General features: G+C 33.7%; 4 protein-coding genes across 7 annotated transcripts; all 4 read left to right on the forward strand.

The window, feature by feature from the left end:
- The first annotated feature begins 1,633 nt into the window (after positions 1–1,633).
- On the forward strand, positions 1,634–8,057 carry LOC111393255 (chlorophyll a-b binding protein 7, chloroplastic). Its single transcript, XM_023018698.1, has 6 exons — positions 1,634–1,820; positions 1,920–2,086; positions 2,406–2,552; positions 2,991–3,123; positions 5,161–5,253; positions 7,649–8,057. The coding sequence occupies exons 1-6, from the start codon at positions 1,710–1,712 to the stop codon at positions 7,949–7,951; spliced, it is 954 nt and encodes a 317-aa protein (XP_022874466.1). The 5' UTR covers positions 1,634–1,709; the 3' UTR covers positions 7,952–8,057.
- A 2,461-nt stretch (positions 8,058–10,518) lies between these two features.
- LOC111393256 (putative uncharacterized protein MYH16) lies at positions 10,519–16,704 on the forward strand. 4 transcript variants are annotated; one of them, XM_023018700.1, is made up of 8 exons: positions 10,519–10,666; positions 10,832–13,293; positions 13,380–13,538; positions 13,620–13,799; positions 14,085–14,279; positions 15,399–15,497; positions 15,574–16,116; positions 16,194–16,704. In XM_023018700.1, exons 2-8 carry the CDS (start codon positions 10,870–10,872, stop codon positions 16,521–16,523), a joined length of 3,930 nt encoding a protein of 1,309 aa, XP_022874468.1. In that variant the 5' UTR covers positions 10,519–10,666; positions 10,832–10,869; the 3' UTR covers positions 16,524–16,704. The 4 variants fall into 4 exon arrangements, with proteins under 4 accessions (XP_022874468.1, XP_022874467.1, XP_022874469.1 ...); XM_023018699.1 differs by having other exon boundaries at positions 10,527–10,650; XM_023018701.1 differs by having other exon boundaries at positions 10,528–10,650; positions 10,836–13,293.
- Positions 16,705–19,671: 2,967 nt separating this feature from the next.
- On the forward strand, positions 19,672–20,572 carry LOC111393257. Its single transcript, XM_023018703.1, has one exon. It carries the CDS (start codon positions 19,791–19,793, stop codon positions 20,391–20,393), a length of 603 nt encoding a protein of 200 aa, XP_022874471.1. The 5' UTR covers positions 19,672–19,790; the 3' UTR covers positions 20,394–20,572.
- A 3,882-nt stretch (positions 20,573–24,454) lies between these two features.
- On the forward strand, positions 24,455–25,057 carry LOC111392253. The gene has a single exon (XM_023017547.1). It carries the CDS (start codon positions 24,455–24,457, stop codon positions 25,055–25,057), a length of 603 nt encoding a protein of 200 aa, XP_022873315.1.
- Positions 25,058–26,324: the final 1,267 nt, after the last annotated feature.

Here is a 26,324-nt window from a genome sequence, read left to right on the forward strand (position 1 = left end):
GAAGAAAAAGAGGAGTGCAGGAGTGGCAAGTTGAGTGAGAGAATGGACAAAGAGGACAATTGGGTATTAAAAAAGAGACTGCCTCACCCTTCCCTCCAATTGGCCAGATAAATTACATTGTTTTAGAAAAAAAAGAAAATTGGTGGAGGACGACACATATTTGCGACACCTATCCAGCACTTGTTAGGCTCTTTTATATATGTAGGATATGTGACTTATGGTAATTATCTGAAGAACCCTCAAAGATTGAAAAAACTGTATATTTGTCCTTGAACCTGCAGATCCCTTCTTCTTTTTTCCTGCTTTAAAATTGGAGCCCTGTACTTCAATTGCTTCACAAATTTGCCTTATTTATTTCTCAATTTGAATTTCATATTATTTGAGTTTATTGCTTGTTTAGTATAGGTGTTTTATATATATAAAAAAGTTAGTCAAACTTCAATTTTAATCACACGTTTTAATGAGATCCATCTGCATATAAACAAGGACTTAGTATTCAAGAATCCTTTATATGTTAAGAGTATATGAGAAAACTTAAAGTATTCATACCAGTGTTCTAAACACAGTAGCTAAACTTGAAGATTGGCATTGTCACCTAACCAAATTTATTTTTTAACAATCTGATTTCTTCTAAGCCCATTTAAGCTCATAAAAGTTTGAAGCTTGACATGGTTATGTAGGCACATTTTATAATTTTTTAAAAATAAAAATTAACTAATTTATTGTGATTTTTAATTTCACTACAATTTCAAATGTTATATATATGAGTTTGTTCAAATTATGATCTTGACACATGCTCACCTTGACGTATCCTTCAAATGAATTGTTTCATTTATTATTATTCAGAGTAAATTACTACACTATAAATACTTGCTTAATTTTCTAAAATTTAGAAAAACCTTCCCGTAACAATAAGTATACAAATTTCATTTTACACTTTTACAATTACAATAATCTTTAAACGATATTTTTTTCATTGATTTACGATATAACTATTGTAAATGGCCCCTAGCGTTTGGCTATGCTGCATTTCATGACTTATTGTTCTTAACTTGGCATGTTGGCCCTAGTAATGTTCAGCTGAGAGGAATGCGATCATTTAACAATAGAAATGGATAGCAAGTGACAATAAATCTAATTTTAGTGAAGAAAGAAATATGCAAACAAGGACCAAAATGTCAAGTTGAGATTGGTAAGTCTTGAAAATGCAGCGTGCCCAACCAATGGGGACTGTTTAGTTGAGAAAGTTAGTATAAATAAATCTTCTATTTGGTTTCGATAAAAATCAGATTTTTTGTAAATTTTTTTAATATTGATGAAATGTATAATTAAAAAGTTGATAAAAGTTGTAAATTTAACAACATATAATTAAAAAATGAGTTTGTGAGAAAACAAATAAAAAAAAAAAGGGATTCCGATAAGGGCAAAATGTTTTCTTTTCTTTCCTTATAGATATTGCTCAAATAATTACATTTTATAAATATATGTCAAATTAACTCTTGTATTTTCAGAAAAACAATAAGGTTGATCAAAATTTTATTAGAAGGAGGAAAAGAAAAGGAAATTTTATTTTTATAGAAAAAGAATATGTTAAAAGTGAGAAAAAAAATTACAAATTTACGTGTAAAATTATTTGCAAAAAATCGAAGGCCTCATGAATTCTTCAATTTAACGGCCACACACTGACCCACGTCATTGGCGTCGCAGCCATGTCCCTCCTCCCGCCACCGTCGCTCTTCCGTTCCAAATCCGCCGCCCAGAATCTGCTAACTGTTCATGCCAACGGCTCCTTTTACCGCTCCAAAGCTTCATGGCAAGAGGTATATATGGCTTTTTTTTTTTTTTTTCAGCATATTCTACCACTGTATATCTTTTAGTTTTATTGGCTTTTAGTTTATCCAACAAGTGTTGGTTTGAAGGTTGCCGGGGTTTTGATTTTCTCGGCAATTCCATTCACGGCGGTGAAAGCTATTGCCAATAGTCCTCTTGGGGAGGCGCTACAGAGGCGAATGGAGGAGAAGAAGCAGTTTTATCAGGAAAATTCTTCTAAGTTTAAGGCACTTGCAGACAAGGCCAGAATGGATAGGTGATATAACTTATTTTGCATTCTCAGTTGTGCCTATTTCTTCCATTGGCTATATTATGAGTAATCGTTAACATGTCATAATAGAATTTTAGTGGGAAAAGGAACTAAAATTGTCTGCATTGCCAATTTTTTATGATTATGTACTTCTTTTAAGATCAGACAAAGATTGTCTTATGGAATTAACAAGATTTTTTCTACATGTGCATCTGAATTAATTAACGTCGGATTGGTTTAGAATTTCAAATTTCTATTGTCTATCCATTCTCTCTACTGAAGTGTGTCCAACTTCAATCAAATGATTAGTAATTTGGCTTTACAGCATGTGGTATGGAGAAGACCGCCCTCGCTGGCTTGGTCCAATCTCGTATGAATATCCTACCTATCTCACAGGCGAACTACCTGGGGACTATGGTTTTGATGTTGCAGGTCTGAGCAAGGATCCCAGAGCCTTGCAAAAGCTTTTCAAGTGAGTATGCCTAGCAATACTTGCACAAATCTGTTGTGTGATTAGTAATGTTAGAGATTAGAAGGCCACTTAGATATTTTTCATTCAAGAGTTAGTAAATTTCTTCCTTTCATAATTTCTAGATACCATTGTGTTCTTTTAGCTAAACATTTATATTAACACTCAAGCATTAACTTTGTAGATGCATTGCAGAGATGGCTTCTGTCACATACCCAATTGGAAATAAATAAGTGAATGAACAATACGATCATTGTACATAGCATGTCATCCAACTCATACCTTGAACATGGATAAGAAGCCTTTCAAAAGGAAATAAAAGCAGCATGTTTTAGGGATTTAACATGGAAACAAGCATAAAGATGATCTCTTTCCTCAAAGAAGGCATCCTAGTCTCAGTTTACATAGCTACTTATTATTTAAATCTCTGTTATTTTTCAGTTTTGAAGTACTGCATGCCAGGTGGGCTATGCTTGCTGCCCTTGGTGCTTTAATTCCAGAATTATTAGACCTAACGGGAACCTTCCACTTTGTGGAACCTGTTTGGTGGCGAGTGGGCTACTCAAAGCTCAAGGTTAGCATTTTTCAGTTTTTTGTATCTAGATGAGTTAGACATCGTCATTTCTGCTTTCGTTCTTGGCTAACAAGACCAACTTTTTCATAATAATTGGTGTAATTAACAATGGTATCAGATTTAGCTTGAGCCTTTTTCTTTTTCAATTTCATTATTGTCCAAAAGTCACATATTTATTCGTGATGAAGTCTTGATAAGCTAATAAGCAGTGGTAGCACACACGAGGGCCTAAACTAGAGCCTGAGATTGTTTATGTTTCATACAATTTTAAACAGAGAAGAAATGTGCTTCAGTTCATCATCCAGAAGGCCCGTAGTACATATCAAAACTTTTCTTGACCCAACTTGGTGTCCATGCAGGGAGTTATAGTTAGGGTTCTTTCTTGAGCGGTTGCCCTTTTTTCGCATATGGAGTTCGGAAAAAAGTTAGGATCCTGTTTGGCAGTTACTTAACATAGTCAGTCATCTTTTTTGACCTTTTTACTCACAGGTGGGACCCACCTTTCAAGCTAACAGTCAAAAATTTCCTTTGCAAAGTCAGTACCAAACAGGCTCTAGGTCTATAAATGAATTTACTATGAGAAGTTTTTGTAATGGTTATTTGTTTTTTAGTGGATTCGTTGTGCTAGCCATGGACTTAGCTCTCATAGAGTAGATGCATATAACTCTTGTGTTTTCTTGCTTTACTAGTTTTGGGTTTAGTCTATGTTCTTTTCTTAAAAAAATTGATGTTTTTTGTTAACATACGATGCCTTTTAAATTCCTACCTTAAATATTGTGTTTACAGGGAAAATAAGTTATTTTTAACCTATATTTTGTATCAACCGAACTTGTTAGCAACAGCTCAAGAGTCAGGGATGAGAATCCCTAATTGGAGATTCAAATGTTTTTCTGTTTACTCTATTTATGGGCTAGGCAATTATCCCCACTTACATAGTTTGAAAATCTGAGGATGAGAACTAAAGCTGGCCACTGAGAATCAAGCGTGTGTATTTTTGTATATGGTTTGGGAACATATGGATTTATGATGTCGGAGAGGAGTGTGCAAGATAAGTGTCGGATCATATAAGATTAAAGTAAAGAGGGTAGTAGAGAATTTTCTACAACAAACTTTGGAAAATAAAGAAATAAATATATAGCCCATGTTTGTTTGCCATTCTTTCCTCATTAAAATGAAAAATATGACCGTTATCCATCTCATCAAGTCACCACATTTGAATTTCTATCTCTTATGTGGGGCTATAACGACTATATTTTTCATTCTCATTTTTAAAAAAATGGAAAACAAGCGCCCCGATACTAAGGCTGTCCTGGACGTCTTGGCTAGTAAAATAAGATGAAAGGACCAAAATGAAAAGACAGCCAGGGAGATGATGCACAACACAAATATAGGTTTTTAAGGAAAAGTGCCTATATGAACCTTTGCCACAAGGTCAACTTGTGCCTTCTCCTGAATTGTGTCCAAAACTTTAAGCAGTATGGTATGTGGTAGATCTTTTTGGGGGAGAAAGTGGTGCGCCACCTCAAAATAGGCCTCTTATTCACTTGCTAAAGTGAAGTGCCACAAACTGTATAAAGTGACCCCCAAAACAAATTAATGTTTTGGATTGCTACAAACTTGTGATGGTAAGATTATAAAGCTTAAAAAGAACAGAAAAGGATTATAACTTTGACCACCAAAATGCTAGAATCTAGGTAAAATACAATTTAAAGATTAAGAGTATTCAACTCCCAGCACTTAATTATATATCCTCGATGCAAAATCAAGGAACGAGGTGTCTATGCTCGGTTGCTCCATGTTCACCTTGGGAAAACAATGCGAGATGAAAGGAATAGTTGGTAATTCTGGCATGCCTCAATCTACAAAACACATGTATTTCAATTTATAATTAATGACCTTTTCTTTTTGCTGGGAATGAAAGTGTGTATTATTCCTCGTAGCTAATTTTATGATACATTTAGTTCACTTATGTTTCTGGATCTTCCTTTTTTTCCTCTGTCCGTAAGATGTGTTTTCTTCTATCTGTTTGCTCACCAGGGTGATACATTGGACTACCTTGGCGTCCCTGGTCTCCATGTGGCTGGAAGTCAAGGAGTGGTTATCATAGCCATCTGCCAAGCCCTTCTAATGGTAATCTCTTAGTCTCTTAGAATACATTTGTTGTTCATCATTGAGTCTTATGTTTGAGAATGATACCTTTCACTAATGCGATATGACTGCCTCCTGTTGAAGTGGTCTGATTTTGGTTTTAGCAATCTGAGTGGGATGGTCGGATTATATTTTTGACACCTCCATCCAGAGTCATGGTATTAATTGGCATATTTGATAACTGTATATAATGACTGTAGCGAAGCTTGAGCCACACATGTTGGATCGTGACAATTACCCAGTGTGATTTTCAAAACAAAATATTCATGAAAATATTGAATAATTTACTCTTCCTATAATTACTCTAAACCTTGCTAATGTCTCTAGTACATCAGTCAAATAAACATGTCTAATTACAAGCCTTTATTGGACATGGGAGATAGTAAAAAGATATTTTATTCTATCCAAATCACTTGCATTCAAGTCCAAGTAGCTGAAGACAATGGCTCATTTTTCATCTTGCTGTGTCCATGCCTCAATATTTTTCTATGTTCCTTTAAGCTCATTCTTCTGTCTTCCTCGTCGTTTTCCAACTTAAGAGAATGTTTACATGACTACTTCCTTCTAGCCCCGAGACCTCTGTTCATCATTGTCTTTTCAAGTTATAAGCCTTGGAGGGACTCCCCTTACTATTTGATACCATATCTTCCACAGAAATAACCTATGATCCAAGTGCCCTTTCTTTTGTAGCCCGTTATTGTGGCTCATATTGAGTTATTACCATCATGGTGCAGTTCTGGTTAATATTATTTAAATGGTGAATCTTATGTCCATGCTTCTTTCCTTCCTCTTTATCTTTATAAAATGCTTTTCAGGAATACCTCATATGTGGTTGTCCCAAATCAGTTGTAGAGATGGGGAAGCGCCAACTTATATAAGTGGATGTTGTGTTTAAATTGTAACATGGCTTAGCCATTTTAGGAAAAAGCTGAAATAGACTCGAATCTTTACTTATTAAATCTGCTTCTTAGATTACATTTGTTTCCCAGTCGTGAACCTAGGGTATGATAAGTCATTCATCGAATGAAAAAATAAAAATAAAAATTATCAACCCTATGAATGTGCGTTTTTGATAAATATTTTAGGAGTTTACTGACGACGGTTTTTGTCATAATAGAAGTGAATGCAGTGAAACCATTCTTGAGTCTAATGCAACTGTTTCACTCTATTCGTTCTTTCCTCCAAGTGCTCCATCAGATTTATTCAGTTCCACCTGCAATTCCCAGTTATAGTACAATTTATTGCTGTCTTGGACCTCAAATGCTTGATGTTCAGCTACCTTGTTGTATGTAATTGATTATTTAAATATGTTCTTCTAATGTTTTCTTGGTCTAGTAATCTTGTCCTGTCATCTCTCTCTCTCTCACTCACACACACACACACACGAGCTAGTGCGCTCGCACACACAAATTCAAAATATCTGTCTAATTCTTCCCTTCTCAATGGTTATCATGATTTTGATATTGACAATTCAAAACGTTTCTTGAGAGGGTTCAAACACTGTTGATCAGTGAACTTTAGCAAGACTGCACTTGGTTCCTTGAACGTCATTTGTTCGAGTTAGTCATAGAGGCTTGTCTTTGGGTCCATGTACATTACTTCATCTACCACCCTCATTTTCAGTAACAGGAAATTTGATATGGCATACAGAAAACTTGAGCTGAACATGTAATACCAGAGTTGAACTTGACACATTTACCATGACTGGTGGGATAAATTGTTCGTAGTTTTTACAAGGGGGGAAAAATGGTTGGAGATAGTTTCAAAACCGGGCAATAACCCAATACTTTATCAAGCAAATATAGGAATGCAAAGTTTACATCTCAAGTTTAATTTGGCAACATCATTTGCCCAACTAAAAGACATTATCTAATATTTTTTGTGCGCGTGAAACTTCGTCCGCTTTTTCTTTCATAAAACTCAACCTAGCTGAGTACGAAGATCAACCCTCTCAACCATTGGATTGGTCATGATAAACGTAGCCTCATTCAACTCTAGTAACACATGTTAACCTCAGTTTTCCTGTTTGCAACTGACATCCAATGTCCCATTACTGTAAATGACTGGTAGACAGAATAACATGAATAGAATATGCGGCTAACTTAAGTGACCAACTAGAAATCAAGTTTAGTGACCCTAATGAATTGTCGCCGGTCCAGTTCAACATTGTTTTTAACCCTTTACCAATACAGCCCATTCAGTATGGGCAATAAGAGCATACAAAATAAAGATTCTATGTGTTGCATAATGGAACTGTTGTCATTGCATTTTTATATCCTTTTGACAGATAAATTGTGCAGTTTTGTTACTTCAACACAAAAGGCCAACCATTATTTGTTCTTGATATTTGTTCAAGTTTCTCTATTCATATATCCAGGTTGGTCCAGAATATGCAAGATATTGTGGTATTGAGGCTCTGGAGCCTTTGGGAATTTATTTGCCTGGTGACATCAATTATCCTGGAGGCGTGCTTTTTGATCCCTTAAATCTGTCTAAAGACCCTTTGGCTTTCGAGGAACTGAAGGTGAAAGAGATAAAAAATGGGCGCCTAGCCATGGTTGCATGGTTAGGCTTCTATATTCAAGCTGCTTTCACAGGTAAAGGCCCTCTACAGAACCTTCTTGAACACATCGCAGATCCCCTCCACAATAACGTTTTTTCACTTCTAAAATCTCTTTAAGATTTGTACTTTAATTGGACAATTTGTTTGAAATTGATTGTCATATATATGTATATATAGACATACATACCACCCTGTATCATAATATGTTTAATCCAGGATCTACATTTTCACTGGGTTTATACTTGTAAGAATTTTATTCCCCAGTTCGGTGGAAGTTAAAATCAGATTTTTTAATAGATTTTTGATAAGATTTGATGAAGTACGTGGTTGAATAGTTGTGGCTTCCTTGAAATATACTATTAAAATTAATTGTTAAGTTTGATTTAGATTAAAATATGAATTTTAATTTCTATCAAAACAATGCAATAGTTTCTAAAGTAGGATTGCAGATGGATATTTGAGCAAAGTTATTGACGATAAAAACTTGATTGGTTCGTTGTTGTACCAACGACTTTGAAGAAAATTTGTGAAAGCTGGAAAATTGACAATATTAATATGATATTGATATACTTCCATGTTTATGTTGTGTTAACAATTTTATAATATATTAAATATCACATCAAGTTAGAATTATTTTTTGGATAATTATAGTCCAATTATAATTCAATTATTTTAATAATACACACACTTTTTGTTTTTCAATATGTATTTAATTTACAAACTGTAATAAATACTATAAAATTTTTGTTCATGATGTATCCTCTACAATCAATTCTCAATTAGTTAACATTTAAATTTATTTAATTAGACGTCCATGTCCCTATTATTAATTCTGAATTAATTAATAATCACATTCATTTAATTAATATTAATTAGAATTTTACATTCAAGAGTGCATTTCATTATTCACGTTCATGTATGTTAATTGACATCCATTTTCTAATTGAAAATTAAATTATATTCATTGAGTATAAATAATTTCACATGTATATTCTTTAGTATTTATTCTAAATTAACTAACATTCATGTTAATTCGTGTATCATATTTGCCATTCATCTTCATTTATGCATTTAGTTGTAATTCTAATACTCATATTTAAGCGCATTTTACTATTTACCTGCATAAATAATAATTATCCTTTTAATTTCAGATGCTTGCATTTCTCTCATATTTAGATCAAAATGGTGAATTGGGGGGAGGGGGTCGAATATTACTTTCACGGTGCTTATAAAGTATTATAGAATAACGTGCAACGTACGTTCAACATTTACTAGTATAGAATAAATGACAAAAACTCAAATATAAAAGTTCGTTTATACAAAAACACATCCCAATTTGACCGTTTGAATTTTCCCTATTTAATATCGATATGGATGTAAATTTCACTGAGATCTGGGTGCTATAAATCTTAAAAGATGAAAACTTAAATGCTAAGATATAATGGTTGAGGATCTAACTTATATGTTACCCATAGATTGGGGGTTGCACCGGAAATTATCCTCTGTCGATGACGACCGAAATCGAATGCAGAAACTGAAAGGAGATAGGAAGAGGGCCCCACCTAAGCAAAACACTGAGGTAAGTTGGGGCCAAAATCTTCGATGATAAGTATGAATTAAGAAAATAATTAATATTTTAAATCGAAAGCTATTTTCCTTACCTTAAATGACTAAAAATCATTTATTTATTATTCATGCATCAATGTACAATGTGCAAAACGCGTCTGCATTAATTAATACACAGCTAATAATTATTAGTTTGACGTTGACCCACTAATTTATTTCGAAATTGATAATTGTCAAATTTAGGTGGAAAGGCCCGATTATTTCTTTATTTGCAATAGTTCGATTATATGTACGCAATAAATTTACAAGAAAGAAATATTAAAGGGGTGTTTGATAGTCATTTTTATGTAAAAATATATTTTAGAATAGTAAATTGATGTGAAATATGTGATTAAAAAACAAGAAAAAGTTTTTGATTTGTGTGTAATATTATTTTAATAAAGAATGTGTAGTTGAAAAGAAGAGAGAAAAAATAGAATTTTTTTAAAAAAATGGCTACCAAACGAGACATAAATTTCATCTGTAAATAGGCAAGTTGTCTTTATAATCACAAGTGAGATTTATATAAACAAGCAATGTGATAAATGCAAAGAGAGATTTTTTATGGTGTTGAATCTGCTCATAAGAAAATTAAAATTAACAATAAAGAAAATTTATAAAGACGTTTATAATTAATTCATAAGTAATTTATTATTTATTTCTAGGGGATTGTATAATTCATATAAGTCACTTTTTTATTTACAAATAAAAATATATACAAGAATTGTGTAATTCTGTTAGGATAATGCATACCTAACAAATTTGTTAACCAGATAAATTAAGGACGAATTCTGTTACAATTTAAATTTTGAATGATCGATTTATCATAGAAGGTCGATCCACAAATATAATATGTAAAAATTTGTATAAATTTTGTTAAGATTTTTATGTTAAACTGAAATCTCATCTAGAAATCGAGCATTTAAAATCGTCCACAAGTTCAACCAAATCTAGAATTTGCCGGTTCACAATTGAAATAAGCCGGTCTACTCAAATCTGGCCGTTGATTTCTGTTTCTTGATTCGATCCTTGACCTCTAACACTACTTTTTCGAGTCGATATCGAATTTTTAAAATCCGTACGAGAATTAGAGTTCTAATAGGACACAGATTCTTCAATTGGCTTCAGCCAGCTCTTTATCTCTCTCCGTATCTTCATTCTTCTTTCAATGCGTTGATTCTATTCGCTCTACCGATCATAATATATTTGATGCAAGTCGATTTCTCTGTAATTTTCTTTTGTAAATCACGCATGTTTTTTAATTCCGCTTATTTGTCTATTATTTTAATTTTTCATACTCCGGTGATTTGAATCCCTGTTAGAACTTTGCATGTATGTATATATGCGTTATTTTTAATGTGTATTCTTATGTGAATGAATTTTGTGTTGTAGATAGTTCTTCTTCACCCACCGTTTAAAAAATTCAGAGAATGACGGCTGCAAAAGGGGTTTGTGAGGCGGTTTCTGAGGTGGTTACAAAACCTAGCTCTTACCAGATTGATATGCCCAAGCCTGATTCTAACGGGATCAGCCACCATAATGATCCTGATAATTCCAATGCTTTCATGAATGGATCAAATGGTTTGAGTGAGGATCTTGTGGTTAATAATGACGTTGTTGAGTTGGATTCGAGTGTTTTAACTGATTCTGAGGTCGTTGAGGTTCAAGGTGTGGAATTTGATGCTCAAAGCGGAAAATTGGATAGCAAAAGTGCCGAAATTAGTGAATTGTTGGATGGGGAACATGATGCTGTTGAAGGGACTAGTGGGATTTTCGCGTTGGAGAATATCCCCCAAGATCAACAGAATTCCCTTGGGACGGAGGGGCTTGGCGTTGCGAATGGGACTAATGGGATTCTACCTGTGGAAAATTGCAACCCCCAAGATCAACAAAATTCCCTTGGGGGTGAGGGACACGACTTTGCAAATGAGGCTAATGGGAATCTCCCGGTGAAAAATGGCATTCCTCAAGATCAACAGAATTCCCTTTGGAATGGGGTTGAGGTTCAAGATGCGGCTACTGATGCGATGGAGGTGCAAGTTGGAAAAACTGAGAATGGGGCAGCAGTTGAAATAAAGCAGGTTCAGGGCCAAACTGGTAAAACAGAAAGCAATGCGGAAGATGAAATAGAACTGGTTCAGGAACAGTCTGGAGAAACAAAAAGGAATGCAGAAGATGAAGTAGAACAGGTTCAGGATCAAACTGGAAACACAGAAAGGAATGCAGAAGATGAAATAGAACAGATTCAGGAACAATCTGGAAAAACAGAAAGCAGTGTTGAAGATAAAACAGCAAGCAACGGAGAAGATGAAATAGAACCAGTTCAGGACCAAACTGGAAAAACAGAAAGCAATGGAGAAGATGAAATAGAACCAGTTCAGGACCAAACTGGAAAAACAGAAGGCAATGCAGAAGATGAAATAGAACAGGTTCAGGACCAATCTGGAAACACAGAAAGCAATGAAGAAGATGAAATAGAACCAGTTCAGGACCAAACTGGAAAAACAGAAAGCAGTGTAGAAGATGAAATAGAACAGGTTCAGGACCAAACTGGAAAAACAGAAAGCAGTGTAGAAGATGAAATAGAACAGGTTCAGGACCAATCTGGAAAAACAGAAAGCAATGCCGAAGATAAAACTGAAAGCAATGCAGAAGATGAAATAGAACCGGTTCAGGACCAAACTGGAAAAACAGAAAGCAGTGTAGAAGATAAAATAGAACTGGTTCAGGATCAAACTGGAAAAACAGAAAGCAATGCAGAAGATGAAATAGAACCAGTTCAGGACCAATCTGCAGTTCAGGAGCAATCTGGAAAAACAGAAGGCAGTGCAGAAGATGAAATAGAACAGTTTCAGGATCAAAATGAAGAAACTGAAAGTTTGGTCAAAGCTGAAATAGAGAAAGTTGAGGATTGGACAAAATCGGAGTCCTGCTCTAGTGTGATTGAGAATCAGGAATCTCAAGTGGGGTTGGGTACACAATTAGCTGAGGGTGTGGAATTAAATAATTTGTTGTCAGACATTATTGTGTCTCGTGATGCCATTGAAAAATGCCCGGGTTATAATCTAGAACTTGATGTTGTTGCAGATGCTGTTGAATGTGAATTACGAAAGGTTGAAGTTGGGGAGATGAGCTCAGAGGAAGTTCCCGTTACCACTTCTATGTATTTGGATCCCAAATCCTGGCCACTTATTAATGAGGAGAAGACAAAGAGAGAATTAGAATCAGAGAAGTCTCAGATGTTGTTTTCAAGGCGCTGGGCTGACATGGTGAAAACTCCCTCGAGGAAAACAATAATTGTTCATGACCATGCTTTTAAAGTAAATAAAGAAAATTTCCCTCTACCTCCACGTCATGAAGAACCGGCTGAACATCCTGATTGCAGTGAAGAATCGCCTAAAGCTGTAAAATCTGAAATTTTGATTGATGTTTGTCAACCAACTGACAACTTCTCAGCTTCAATTTCTGAGCCTCGTGAACCTCAACTTGAAAATTTTGATGCTAAAAGCACTGATGAGGTTTCTTCTTCATCTAGCGATGGTCTGAGATTACAAATTAATGTGGAGAACGTCCCAATTGTTGACAACATAATTCTAGGTTGTACCACTAATGATGCAAATGAAAGTGAGGACAATGGGAATGGAATTTCAACAGCTCCTCCAAAAGGTTCTACTGATGTCATGCTTGCTCGAGAAAACTTGAGTGTTGGGGCTGCGACAAGGCCATTCTATCTTGTTAGGATTCCAAAGTCTAATGATAGGAAACTGAGAGAGCAGATAAAACATGCTCAGCTAGAAGTTGATGAGAAGACTCGGCTGAGGAATGCTATTCAACTCGAAATTCAGAAGACAAGGGTAAAATCTTCTTCCATAGAATTTTTTTTTATATCATTTTCGGTTGAGAAATATTCATGCAGTTTTTGGGTTTCTTCTATTTACAGGAAAATTATCGAGCTTGTGGTTCTCAATGCGAAGCTGCCATGATTGAAAGAGGAGCTGCAAGGAAGATAATGAGATCGAAGCTCTCGGAAATAGATTTTCTTCATTCTGTTATTAACAGAGCCAAGAGTGTGATAACTATTGAGGATTTGGATAGACAGGTTAGCTATATATGTGAGAGTGTGTGTGTGTGTGTGTGTGTGTGTGTGTGTGTGTTTTCTTACATGATTCCCTGGGGGCAGATATGCAATATGGAACATATGATACAGCATGAAACCCTTACCCTAAAGGAGGAAAAGCAGCTCATTCATGAAATCAAACAAGTGAAACAGCACCGTGATAAATTGTCACATAGCATTGGTAGCCAAGATGAAATCCAACAGGCCTTGGACCAGAGAGAGGAAGCTGAAGAGCGTTTGAAGGTATGAATATCTAATTTCTGTTGTGCATTCAAGACATACTTGCAGTTTGCATATGTCATTATTTTTCTTGCTAGTCTATAGATAAAAAGAGATGGAAAATATAATTACTCCATCTTATTGTATGACGGACATTTCAATTTTGCTTTTCTGTGTCTTCGTGTATTCTTTAAGGTTTTCTTGTGTAGCTGTAGAGCAGGAATAATTATGCAGCATAAAAGCCAAAATTGTTTATATTCGTCTTCAAGTTACTCCTTTAAGTTCTTAATACGGTGTCATCATATGCAGATCTTAAAGAAGGAGCTCGATGGCCTCAAGGATAGTATCTCAAAAATTGAAGAAGCTGCTACTGCCGCAGGTAGGGAACGTGAAGATGAAAATAGGAAGGCTGAAGAACTACGTGTTCAGTTCAGAGCTGCAGATGATATTCGCCAAGCAGCATATTCTCAATTGCAGAGTCTGAGAAAAGAACTTTTTGAGAAGGTCAGTTGCCATTTTTTCATTGCATGTTTATTTTCATCAAGTTTAATGATTAAGTTGGGGCCATTTTTCTCACCAATAGCATTCCATCTGACTATAACGGTACCATGTTTGCTGAAATCATGCCTAAAAATTGTGTATGTAAACATAAGCATTAATTGAATTCAGAAGTCAGATGAAGCCTTCCTTTCTAAAGATGTAAAGAAACACTCCCCTTTGTTATTAACCCTTTAAAACTCATATCCCCTTGCTTGTTCGTAGTTGTTTATAATTTCGTCATGACTCCCAGATGGAGGGGATATGAGAAACTGACGTGCAATTAGCTGTGGAAAGGTGTAATTATCTGGAAAAAGATATACTCCGTTAACATATTAAAGCCATATACGATAAATAGACATCTAGTTCTATTACTCTTGTTGTTAATTTGTTCTCAAAATAGGCTCTTTTGATGGTAAAATTTGCATTTACTGCTTTGTTATTCCTTTTATTAAGATTTCATTTTAAAGAATTTCTTAAAGTTAGTAATTTGTTGTTAAGATTTTGAGCCCTCCCTCTATTCTGTATATCTACTTGTTACCTTGAGGTTAATTTAACATGGATATGGATGGACGTAAAGGTATTTATGTGAAACAAGTAATGAATATGTTTCAAGAAGATTAAATTTTTTTTAATCTTTTTCTTTTGTATTTTTATCATTTGTTGATTAAGTTGATGGGTATCTTGTATTTCCTTGGCCGTGAAGCTTCACAACTTTTCTTTTTCTATGGAACAATGATGTGGTTGTGTGGGCTCATGGATTTAATTATACAATTTTGAGAACGAACCTGGTTAAGAATTCCATTCATATAAACAACTCGGGAAAATTTAATTTTGCTCTGCTTGCATACGGTGAACAGATCTGATGATATTTGGCATGGCTCTTTGTGATGATTGAACCATTTGGATGCTGTTGCTTTTTAAGTTATTGAGAGATTTACATTGGAAATATTAAAATGCATAGAAATTAGATTTACACTAGAAATGACACACAAATTTTCCCCCGAAACAAAAGGAGACAAATTAAATTAGAAAGGCAAACAAAATCAAAAATTATTTGGCTTTAAATTAATTTTTAAATTGCAGAACGAACATTTTCGCAAGTACATGGGTGATGCAGCTACAGCCAGGGATTGTGCATTTAACGAAGATAGAGAGGGACTTCACCATCTTTGCGTAAATCAGGTTAACTTTTTGCTTCGTCTGTCTTTGACACGAAAATGCAGCCTATAACTTTTTTGTATTTGTGCTGATTGTTTAGGTGGAAAAAATAATGAAACTCTGGAACACAAATGACAAGTTCCGAAAGGAATATGTGAAGCAGAATGAAAGGAGTACGCTCACGAGATTTGGAACTCTGGATGGTCTTTCGCTAGGCCATGACAAGGTGCCACCTAATCTTCCCGGTTATGTGAATGAAGGAGTTGGTAAGCTGGGTTTAACACCAGTGGAGACTGGCTCTATCCAAAGTTCACCTCTGGAATTATCAGAACCTAAGAATCGTATGATGACAAATAAGGAACCTGCTAAACCTGTATTGGTGAATGCCTTAGCAACTGTTTCTGGCGAGGATGTGATCAGTGAGATCAAGAAAAAACCAATGAAATCAAAGGAAGAGGTGGAGCTGGAAAGGAAGATAGAGGAGGAATCAAGAGAAGAGGCTAAGGCCAAGTTGACAGAGCAACTTAGGCTGGAGGAAATAGAAAAGGCTAAGTTGGCACTTGAGAGGAAGAAGAGGAATGCAGAAAAGGCACAAAGGAGAGCTGAACAACGAGCACAGAAGGAAGCAGAACAGAGAGAAAAGGTGAGTTTTCTTCTTCTACAATACCTGGTTTCATTGATGCTGTTGACTAGTACTGATGGATGAACGTGTCTGTGTAGGAGAGGGAGAAGAGGCTGAAAAAGAAGGAACGAAAGAATGCTTCTGCTGCTGCTCCAAGCGAAGTCAATGATGTTAGTAGGGCCATTCAAAGCACTGAAATCCAAACCGAGATTGTGGAGGAGACGAATTCTGTAGCAGCAGCAAGTACTAGAAGACCTCCAAAACAAAGCAAGTCAAAATATAATATCCCTCCATCAATCGTTCGCAATCGAAACAAGAGAAAGTGGCAGCCTTGGATATGGCTAGTTTTGGCATGCCTCACTGTAGTTGCTCTATTCTTGCTGGGAAATACAGGTATGTTTACAAATGCAAATCACAAGTGGTGGTGAAACCTTTTTAACTAGTTGCATATCTATTAGTGTCCAACTCAGGTTAGTGTATAGAAAATTCTTTCTTTGTTCTCTACATAGATTTTTGTATTTATCTGTTTAGACTTTATCTTTGGCTTCTGGGGTCTAAACTTCTAAATTTTTTTCGTATCGATAATTTAAAATATCATACATTAATTTCTGTCTTACCAATGCAACAAACCGTATTTGCATTTATGTGCGTGATGAGACCGAACCTGACCTTTTAATAAAATCATGTAGTAAAATAATTGTATGTCATAGAAATCTTATTTCGATACTAGTTTAAATTTCAAACTTGAGCATGAGAATCAAATCAAATCAAGTCGAGTACTACTGTATCCACCAGAAATCAATCGAATATACACACATTAATTATTACTAATCAAACCGTTAACTCGATTAGTTATAAGAAAGAAAAGTCAAAGGAGTTAGACTACGAAAACCGGATTTAGGTGTTGCTGTTTAGCATGAAAAACATGATGTGTTAATATAATAGTTAAAGAAATTTCAAGAAGATTAAGTTTGACCCTTGAATGACGACCGAAGTTTGAGTACGCTGCGGCCTTGTTTTCTCGCCATTTTTTTGTTTCACACAGCCAAATTTTCTATTCAAAGGTCAAATCAATCACCTATGTTGCTTTATCTCACCTTGAGAACATTTCTTTAAATCCATAATGACTGAGTAAACACACTACATAAGAACAATGAAACAACACATATCAAAATATAAGTAATATGTTTGAGAATAAGTAAGTGCTTTGTGTAAAAAATTCTTAAAAAATTTAAATTCACAACTCTTCGGTAACTTAGGATGGCCGTACCCTTCAATCCTTCGAAGGTGGAAGAAGGGATGCTATCAATTTCTATCTATATAGATTAGAACCTTAGAACACCAAAAAAGTTGGGGAGAAAGAGTTGCCAATCAACTTTCGATAATTTACTATGTTAAATCATTCTATTTTAAATAATGACAAAATTCAGATGGTGAACAAAAGTTCGACCTGACAATTAATTTTAACCACGATGATGTTTAGAATGATAAAAAAATCTTCTTCATTTTTTCAATTATTTTTCTTTTACTTTTTTTTTCCCTCAAAAAATATCTTTTAGGTAAAGGTAGGAGTCAATGTAGAGAAACCATTTTGCCCGAATTTTGGTGATAGCTTGATTGATCGACCCTCACATTCTGTGTGGGCACCGCGTGAATTAAAAAATGCCGACCTTCTCATGTGTGTGTGTTCGGTCATCACCAAGGTCAACCCTTATGTTTGTGTAGCTCGGTCCGAGAAAATTTAACCCTCGTTTGGCATTCATTTTAAGAATTTATTTTTTCTTAAACTCATTTTCATTTACACATCTTATGAAATTCATAACTTTTATCAAGTTTTCAACCACACATCTCATCTACTTTTATTAAAATATACTAAAAATCTCATTTTTATCTCAACCAAACAAGGACTTATTGTCACATCAAATTCCAGTTTACTAAACTTACCTTCAATATTAGTTTAAGTGGTCACACTCTATTTTAATTACTAACAGGATAAACCGTTTAAAGTGAGATAATTAAATTTATTTATTTTGAATGTTATCCACGTAATATTTATAAATTTGGCATAATGTGAAAGGAGAGGCACAATTAGAAATGGGAAGGACCGAGTTTGGGCATAATGTGAAATTGTTCCGAGTCAAGTTGGTTTTTTATTCTAAAATGTACGCTGGTATTAATAATCTTAGGGTGGGGATAAGAGATTAAATCCACAAACAATTGAATATAACTATAAAAATTACATAAAGAATTCATGATCGTCGCGTCGCAAAATAGGACAATGCATCGACTTAAAACTTGTAAGATTACAAAAGGTATCCTCAATTGAGATTTTAATGAAATTCTAAAAAATATATCTGTATTCAATAATTCGTAGAGTTATAAAATTTTCATGAATAAAGAAATTTTAAAAGATTTGAATAGATTTTAAGCTTAAAAATGCACTTATCTCTCTCTCTCTCTCTCTACATTTTTAATGAGATACTTATCGATTATGTGAAAATCTATTCCAATTCACGAAATTCATTAAAATTTTAGAATCTTTTAAAATTCATCAAAATCTCAATTCAAAAATAGAACATAAACATAAGACTAAAATGTAATTTCTAAGTCAAAAAGTTAAGTCGTTATGAACTTCATTAGGTGCCCACAAAAAGTTTCTCAGAATTTATATTTGTAAATATTAAATTCCTCAATTTTCGACCGTTCACGCCCCAAAGTCAACAGATGTATCCCGTCTACTTATATGAACGACGAAGTTGGCAAACGATTATAGTCTTGACCATTAAATTTGTCGACAATGACATGGGAGGAGATTTTATTATTTTTTTCTTTTCATTTTCAACTAATTTTTAATAAGATACACATAAATCTTTTCAATTAAGACCCTATTTGGTACAAATTCTTTAAAAATAATAATAATTTCTTATCATACATTTTCTCAATAAAATAAATTTACACGTGAAATCATAATTTTTTTCCTTTTTAACCGTAAAAAAATCAATTTTCAAATATCTATTATCACAAAATTTACATCGAACATGCCCTAAAAATTACGAGCACTACATAGAAAAAGAAAAACAAAAATAATTGAAGCAATCATGCTACATGGCTAGAGTCAATAACAGAAAAGTATTTTCAGACTACACTTGACAAGTTTTTATTGGATGATGAAAAATAATCGTAAAATTACACAATCTTTAGCTGTCACATCAGTCTGTTTTTTTCTTGTTTGTTCAGCATTGCTCATAGGAAAAAACCAAACAACCCACACATTTGACACTCCGGGTAACCGCACCCTCACATGATCGACGTGGGTCTCACATGAATAAAATATCCCCAACCCTCATGTATGTGTATTATGTCAACCGTACGATCACTCGCACGGGTTATATAGCTCAGTCCTTGCTCATAAGCTAAGTCAAGTCCAGCCCTTGTTCTCCAAGCAAATAGTAGGAGTTTTTAGTTTGTTTTCTTGGAAGCTGACATATTGCATCGCGTGTTGCATTTCGTTATGTCATTGCTGATTCTACCAATCTAACACCCATATTCATTTTTCAATTCTATGGCCCCCACACATTTCTCTCTATAAAATCCCTCTCATCTCCTCAATTTTCGCCATTCATTCACAAGTTCACAACTCCTCTTCTTCCCCACTCCCCAATTCTCTCTCCAATCGAAACTGCTAGGAAGCAAAAATGGGTGCTTGTCTTTCTTCAAAATCACTTGATTACCAGATCCCTTCTGCAAACGTTGTTCTAATGAATGGAGAATTACGCCAATTTTCAATTCCAACCACAGTTGTTCAGGTTTTGGAATTTGTAAATTCAGCATTAGGTTCATTCATTTGCAACTCGGATTGCTTGTATTTCAACGATTACATACCTGCTTTGGCGCCAGAAGATGCGCTCGAGGAATCTCAGATCTATTTCGTGCTACCGAAAACGAAGCTTCAATATCGTTTGACTGCGTCCGACATGGCTGCTCTAGCCGTGAAAGCCAGCGTCGCTCTTGACAAAATGAACGCCGCTGCCTCAACGCAACGGCGGAAGAGAAAGTCCCGGATTTCACCAGTTATGGTTGTAGATCAAAATATCCAACCCTATCAGAAGAAGAGTTCTGTTAACAATAACAATGCAACGAAACCCTCAACGTCAGCGCAATTAGGGGTTTCTAGATCCAGGTCTGTGAGGAAATTGCATAAATACTCTTCTCGGCGGGCTAAAATGGCGGCCCGACCCTTCAGGATTGGGCTAAGCACTATTTATGAAGGATCTGTGGCATATGCTCCAGTTAACTGATTCTTCAATTTAATTTTTCATATCTTAGCTTGTGAAAAAGCCAAAAAAATGTACTAAAAAAAAGGGTAAACGATGGGTGCACACATTTTTGTTTTATTTGGGATTCTTCTGAAGAAAGATTCTGTCTGTAAATATTCGTGTGACATTTTGATATGGAGATTACATTCAATTTCCGTGAATTGGAATTTTTTATAGAGGAAATTTTATTTGGTGTCAAAATTTGGCTATGAATTATAAAAAATGTCACCTTTCAAATTTTCTATCAAAAATGTTAGTTTAGGACATTTTTGACCCTATGAATTATTTAAATACCTTATGTATCCTTATACAAAACTTGTGTATTTTGTCGAAATGAATGACAATATGTTGGAAATGAAATGACAATATGTCAAAATGAAATGACATCATAGCTTTGAAATCATTTACCATTGAACTGTCGTTCTCGACAGTTAGTATCAGTAATTTTCGACAGATGTACTTATCGATAGATCAGGTGAAGTTTTTGATAGATGAACTATTGGAAACGACAGTTCCTTCCTTTACCTAAACTCAGTTCCACAATTTGAACTTTGGTTCCAACATTGCACGTGTGTTTCGCATTAACATGTATGAAATGTTATGATCTTATGATTTGTTGATTGATTCGTCGTTTTTATGCTTGATTAATGCATTCATTTTCTGTGTTCAAGTTTCAGTGGTTTGTTTCGCATTTTTTGTTCATTATTCTTGATTGATGAATTCATTTTCGCCTTGAAATGTCAATTTGGCTGCCCACATGAAGTGGGTAGAGATCTATGTGCACGAGGACGATTATGAAAAATTGCGCTCATCAATTGACTTTCATGATATAACTTTGATCAGATTGATATTATTATTGCTTATTTATCTATAATGTATGACTGCTTTTCACATTATTGGAGTCACAGGATAAACAATGAATTTATATGAGATACACGATAGTTGTTTATCATTCGACATTGTTGATTGAAGTCAGAATATTTGTTAATGCATAGTCTTATTCTTCACATTTTTATGTTTGATAGTTTAATCATCGACACGTACTTCGACTTCGATTTGGTAAGATTGCTACCACTGTGTAGTATGATTCAAATGCATATGAAAGCCAATTTGGTAAGGTTGTTACCACTTAACATTTGCATAAATATTTTTGGTATCTTTTCCCTCCAAAAATATTTCAAAAATGAGGAGCATCATGATTAATAGTAGTTTCAAAAGCATTATTCACTTTGATGATCATGTTATTTTTATCATTTAAAAAAGAGTAAGCTATTCGATAAAAATAAAAAATAATTCGTAATAACTAACCTCTCAAAATGGATGATAAATCTAATAGTAATGTCTTCTTGATCAAGGGATAAAGAAGGTGGATGAAGTGAGGGTTTATTGAAGATATTTGTTTGATGTTAAGTACGTTATATATATATATATATATACGAGATTGGAACGTAGCATTAAATGCTCGTAAAAGGGGACATGAAAGGTAAGTTGGACATTTCCCAACAAAAAGTGATATTTTTTTATAAAATTAGGTGCACATGCAAATTTTTTGTACATTTTCACAAAAAAAAATGACATTTTTTACTATTCCTCTTTTTTATATCAATTTTTTCTATTTCGGAAAAGCAATTGGATTTTTCCATTAGGATGCTTGACTTTTTGTGAGTTATCCTTTTTGGATAAGTAATGCTATTTAACACTTGAGGTCTTGATTTGACTTGAATCTTGAAAAGTCAAAGTTTATTTCCGAAATTAAAATGTTATTTTTGAAAATATTTTGATAATTTTTTAGAATTTTTTTTCTTAATTAGAAGAGTTTTTAAATGAAGATAAACTACAATAGCTTTCTTGTGAAAAATTTATACAAGAAGTAGAAGCATAACAGAAACTTTGCAAACGAATCTTTATACTCATATTGTAATATGATGCTATTTTGTCGTCTCGTTCTCGTCTTTTTTTGGACAGAATAAAAAAAAATAATTTCTTTTTTCTTTTGATATCTCTGAGCTAAACAAATTTTTAGAAATTATATCGGGAGGAGTCAGCATATTCAATTATAAATAGAACTAGTTTTTATGTGGTTTCAGTGTCCTTTTGTGTTTCAAGTAGGACTGGAAAAAATTCAATTCAACCCAATCAACTCGATCCAAACCGATCGATTTGAGTTATTTTTTAAGTTCAATCAAGTTTGATTGGGTTGAAAAATTAAATTTGAGGTTGGATTGGGTTGGGTCTGGGGTTATAATTTAAAATCCAAACCAACCCAATCCAACGAATTATAAAAATTAATATCTAGATGAAAAACTAAAAAATCTAAATAAATAAAATAGTAAAGATATGAGGACTTGTAATTTATGAAAGTTTATTTTCTTTATATAGATTGATTCACACGAACACTTTCTACAAATGGGATATTATTTGACAATAAAGTAAAAATTAAGAACATGATGATGAAATGAATAAATCCCCAAAAATTGTAAAAAAGAAAATGCTTAATAAATTTTATTTAGACAAACAGACTTTGCTCAATTATATCATTTTTCAACATTTCAAATCAAACTTAGTCCCCGTTTGGCCCTCCATTTTGTGAAAATAAAAATGGGAGGAATAGTGTGTGTGTGTGTGTGTGTGTTTTTTTTTTTTTTTAAATAAGTGGTTGAAAAAGAAGGAAAAATTTTCGATTTACATGTAATATTATTTATAAAAGATTGTGTGGTTGAAAATAGGAGAGAAAAATGAATTGTAATGGAATGTAAATTATTGGAGGCCAAACGGGGGATATAATTTGTCTTGGGCTATTTTTCTCTCTCTATTCTAGTTCATCCGAAATGTTCCTCTCATACAAGGTAAGATAAGTTTCTACATGTACATTTGGTCTGCTCGACTAGAGAATAGAGTCCCATAAAATGTTTGTTCGTTATCCCGTTTTAAAAAGTCTAATATGGACATATCAAATATTCGTTATTGATCTTTTTTATTTGTCTTTAGTTTTTATCTTTCGATCTTTATCCTTTTAAATTAAAATGTGAAAATTACATGTTCGAATGTGCTTAAAAATAGATTCATGTTTGATTTATTTTTTTCGTCAAATACGATATTACTTTGTTTACTAACAAAACTTATTTTTCTAGACTTAACTTACTTTGTAGAAGAATAATTTTTAAGTATAGCAATTTTGGACCGTTCACGCTCCACAAGTCAATATATGTATTCCGTCTACTTAAATGAACGACGAAGTTAGCAAACGAAAATCAGACACGACCATTAAATTTGTCGACAATGAAATGGGAGGAGATTGCATTATTTTTTTCTTTTTGATTTTTCAACTAATTTTTAATAAGACACACATAAATCTTTTCAACTAAGACCCTATTTGGTACAAATTGTTAATTTTTTTTCCCAAACTCATTTCTAATTATATATTTTCTCAATAAAATAATTTTACACGTGAAATCATATATTTTTTTCCCATTTTAACCTTTAAAAAATCACTTTTAGCAATTATCAAAAAAATTACATCGAACATGCCCTAAAAATTACGAGCACCACATAGAAAAAGAAAAACATAAATAAATGAAGCAATCATGCTACATGACTAAAATCAATTACTGAAAAGCATTTTCAAACTACACTTAACAATTTTTTATTGAAGCACGAAAAATAATCGTAAAATTACACAATCATAAACTGTCACATCAGTCTGTTTTTTTTTTTTTTTTTTTTTAATTTTTTTTCAGCTTTTTTTTTTTTTTTTTTTTTTTTTAATGTTTGTTCAGCATAAGCGAAGTCAAGCCCAGCCCTTGGTCTCCAAGCAAATAATAGGAGTTTTTAGTTTGTTTTTCTTAGAAGCTGACATATTGCATCGTGTGTTTCATTTCGTTATGTCATTGCTGATTCTACCAAACTTCCACCCATTTTCATTTTTCAATTCTGTGGCCCCCACACATTTCTCTTTATAAAATCCCTTTCACTGCCTCACTTTCCGCCATTCATCCCCCGATCCCCAATTTTCTCTTCCAATCGAAACTGCCAGAAAGCAAAAAATGGGTGCTTGTCTTTCTTCAAAATCAGTTGATTACCAGATCCCTTCTGCAAACGTTGTTCTAATGAATGGAGAATTACGCCAATTTTCAATTCCAACCACAGTTGCTCAGGTTTCGGAATTTGTAAATTCAGCATTAGGTTCATTCATTTGCAACTCGGATTGCTTGTATTTCAACGATTACATACCTGCTTTGGCGCCAGCAGATGCGCTTGAGGAGTCTCAGATCTATTTCGTGCTACCGAGCACGAAGCTTCAGCATCGTTTGACTGCGTCCGACATGGCTGCTCTAGCCGTGAAAGCCAGCTTCGCTCTTGACAAAATGAACGCCGCTGCCTCAACGCAAAGGCGGAAGAGAAAGTCCCGGATTTCACCAGTAATGGGTCTAGATCAAAATATCCAACCCCATCAAAAGAAGAGTTCTGTTAACAATAACAATGCAACGAAACCCTCAACATCAGCACAATTAGGGGCTTCTAGATCCAGGTCTGTGAGGAAATTGCAGAAGTACTCTTCTCGGCGGGCTAAAATGACGGCCCAATCCTTCAGGATTAGGCTAAGCACTATATATGAAGGATCTGTAGCATATGCTCCAGTTAACTGATTCTTCAACTTAATATTTCGTATCTTAGCTTGTGAAAAAGCCAAAAAAAAAAATGTACTCATAAAAATGGTAAACTATGGGTGCATACATTTTTGGATAATTCCAAGTGTACATAATTTGGTTTACCAAATGGTTTATCTACTTTCACAAGCATGTGGACCTCGCATGAATAAAATAATCCCAAAATGTGATCCCCACACTCTTATTGTGAGTGTATGTAAAGCATTAGATTAGAAAAATTAGTTACATCTAGCATGATCCGTTTGTCTTATTTAGGATTCTTTTGAAGAAAGATTCAGTCTGTAAATATTCGCGTGACATTTTGATATGGAGATTACAATCAATTTCTGTGAATTGGAATTTTTTATATCAGTTTTCTCTATTTTGGAAAATCAATTGGATTTTTCCATTAGACTTTTCGTGAGCTACCCTTTTTGGATAACTAATCCTATTTAACACTTGAGATCTCGATTTGACTTGAGTCTTGAAAAGTCAAAAATTATTTCTGAAATTAAAATGTTATTTTTGAAAATATTTTGATAATTTTTAAAAACAAAATTTCTTAATTAAAATAGTTTTTAAAGGAGGCTAAACTATAATAGCTTTCTCGTGAAAATTTTATACAAGAAGTAGAAGCATAATAGAAACTCTGTCAAACGAATCTTTATACTAATATTGTAATATAATGCTATTTTGTTGTCTCGTTCTCATCTTTTTTGGACAGAATAAAAAAAAATCATTTCTTTTTTCTTTAGATATCTCTAAGCTAATCAAACAAATTTTAGAAATTAGATAGGGAGGGGGTCAACATTCACGTATAAATAGAACTCGTTTTTATGCGGTTTTAGTCTCCTTTTATGTTTCAAGTAGGATTGGACAAAATTCAATTCAACCCGATCAACTCGAGCCAAATCAATCGATTTGGGTTATTTTTTAAATTTAGTCAGGTTTGATTGGGTTGAAAAATTAAATTTGAGGTTGGATTGAGTGGGGTCTGGGGTTATAATTTAAAATTCAACCCAACACAATCCAACGAATTATAAAAAATTAATATCTAGATTAAAAAATAAAAAATCTAAATAAATACAATAGTAAAGATACGAGGACTTATAATTTATAAACGTTCATTTCCTTTACATAGATTGATTCACACGAACACTTTGTACAAATGAAATATTATTTGACAATAAAGTAAAAATTAAGAACATGATGCTGAAATGAATAAATTCCAAAAAATTGTAAAAATGAAAATGCTTAATAAATTTTA

Source organism: Olea europaea, chromosome 4 (genome assembly GCF_002742605.1).
Source record: "Olea europaea var. sylvestris chromosome 4, O_europaea_v1, whole genome shotgun sequence".
NCBI lineage: Eukaryota > Viridiplantae > Streptophyta > Magnoliopsida > Lamiales > Oleaceae > Olea > Olea europaea.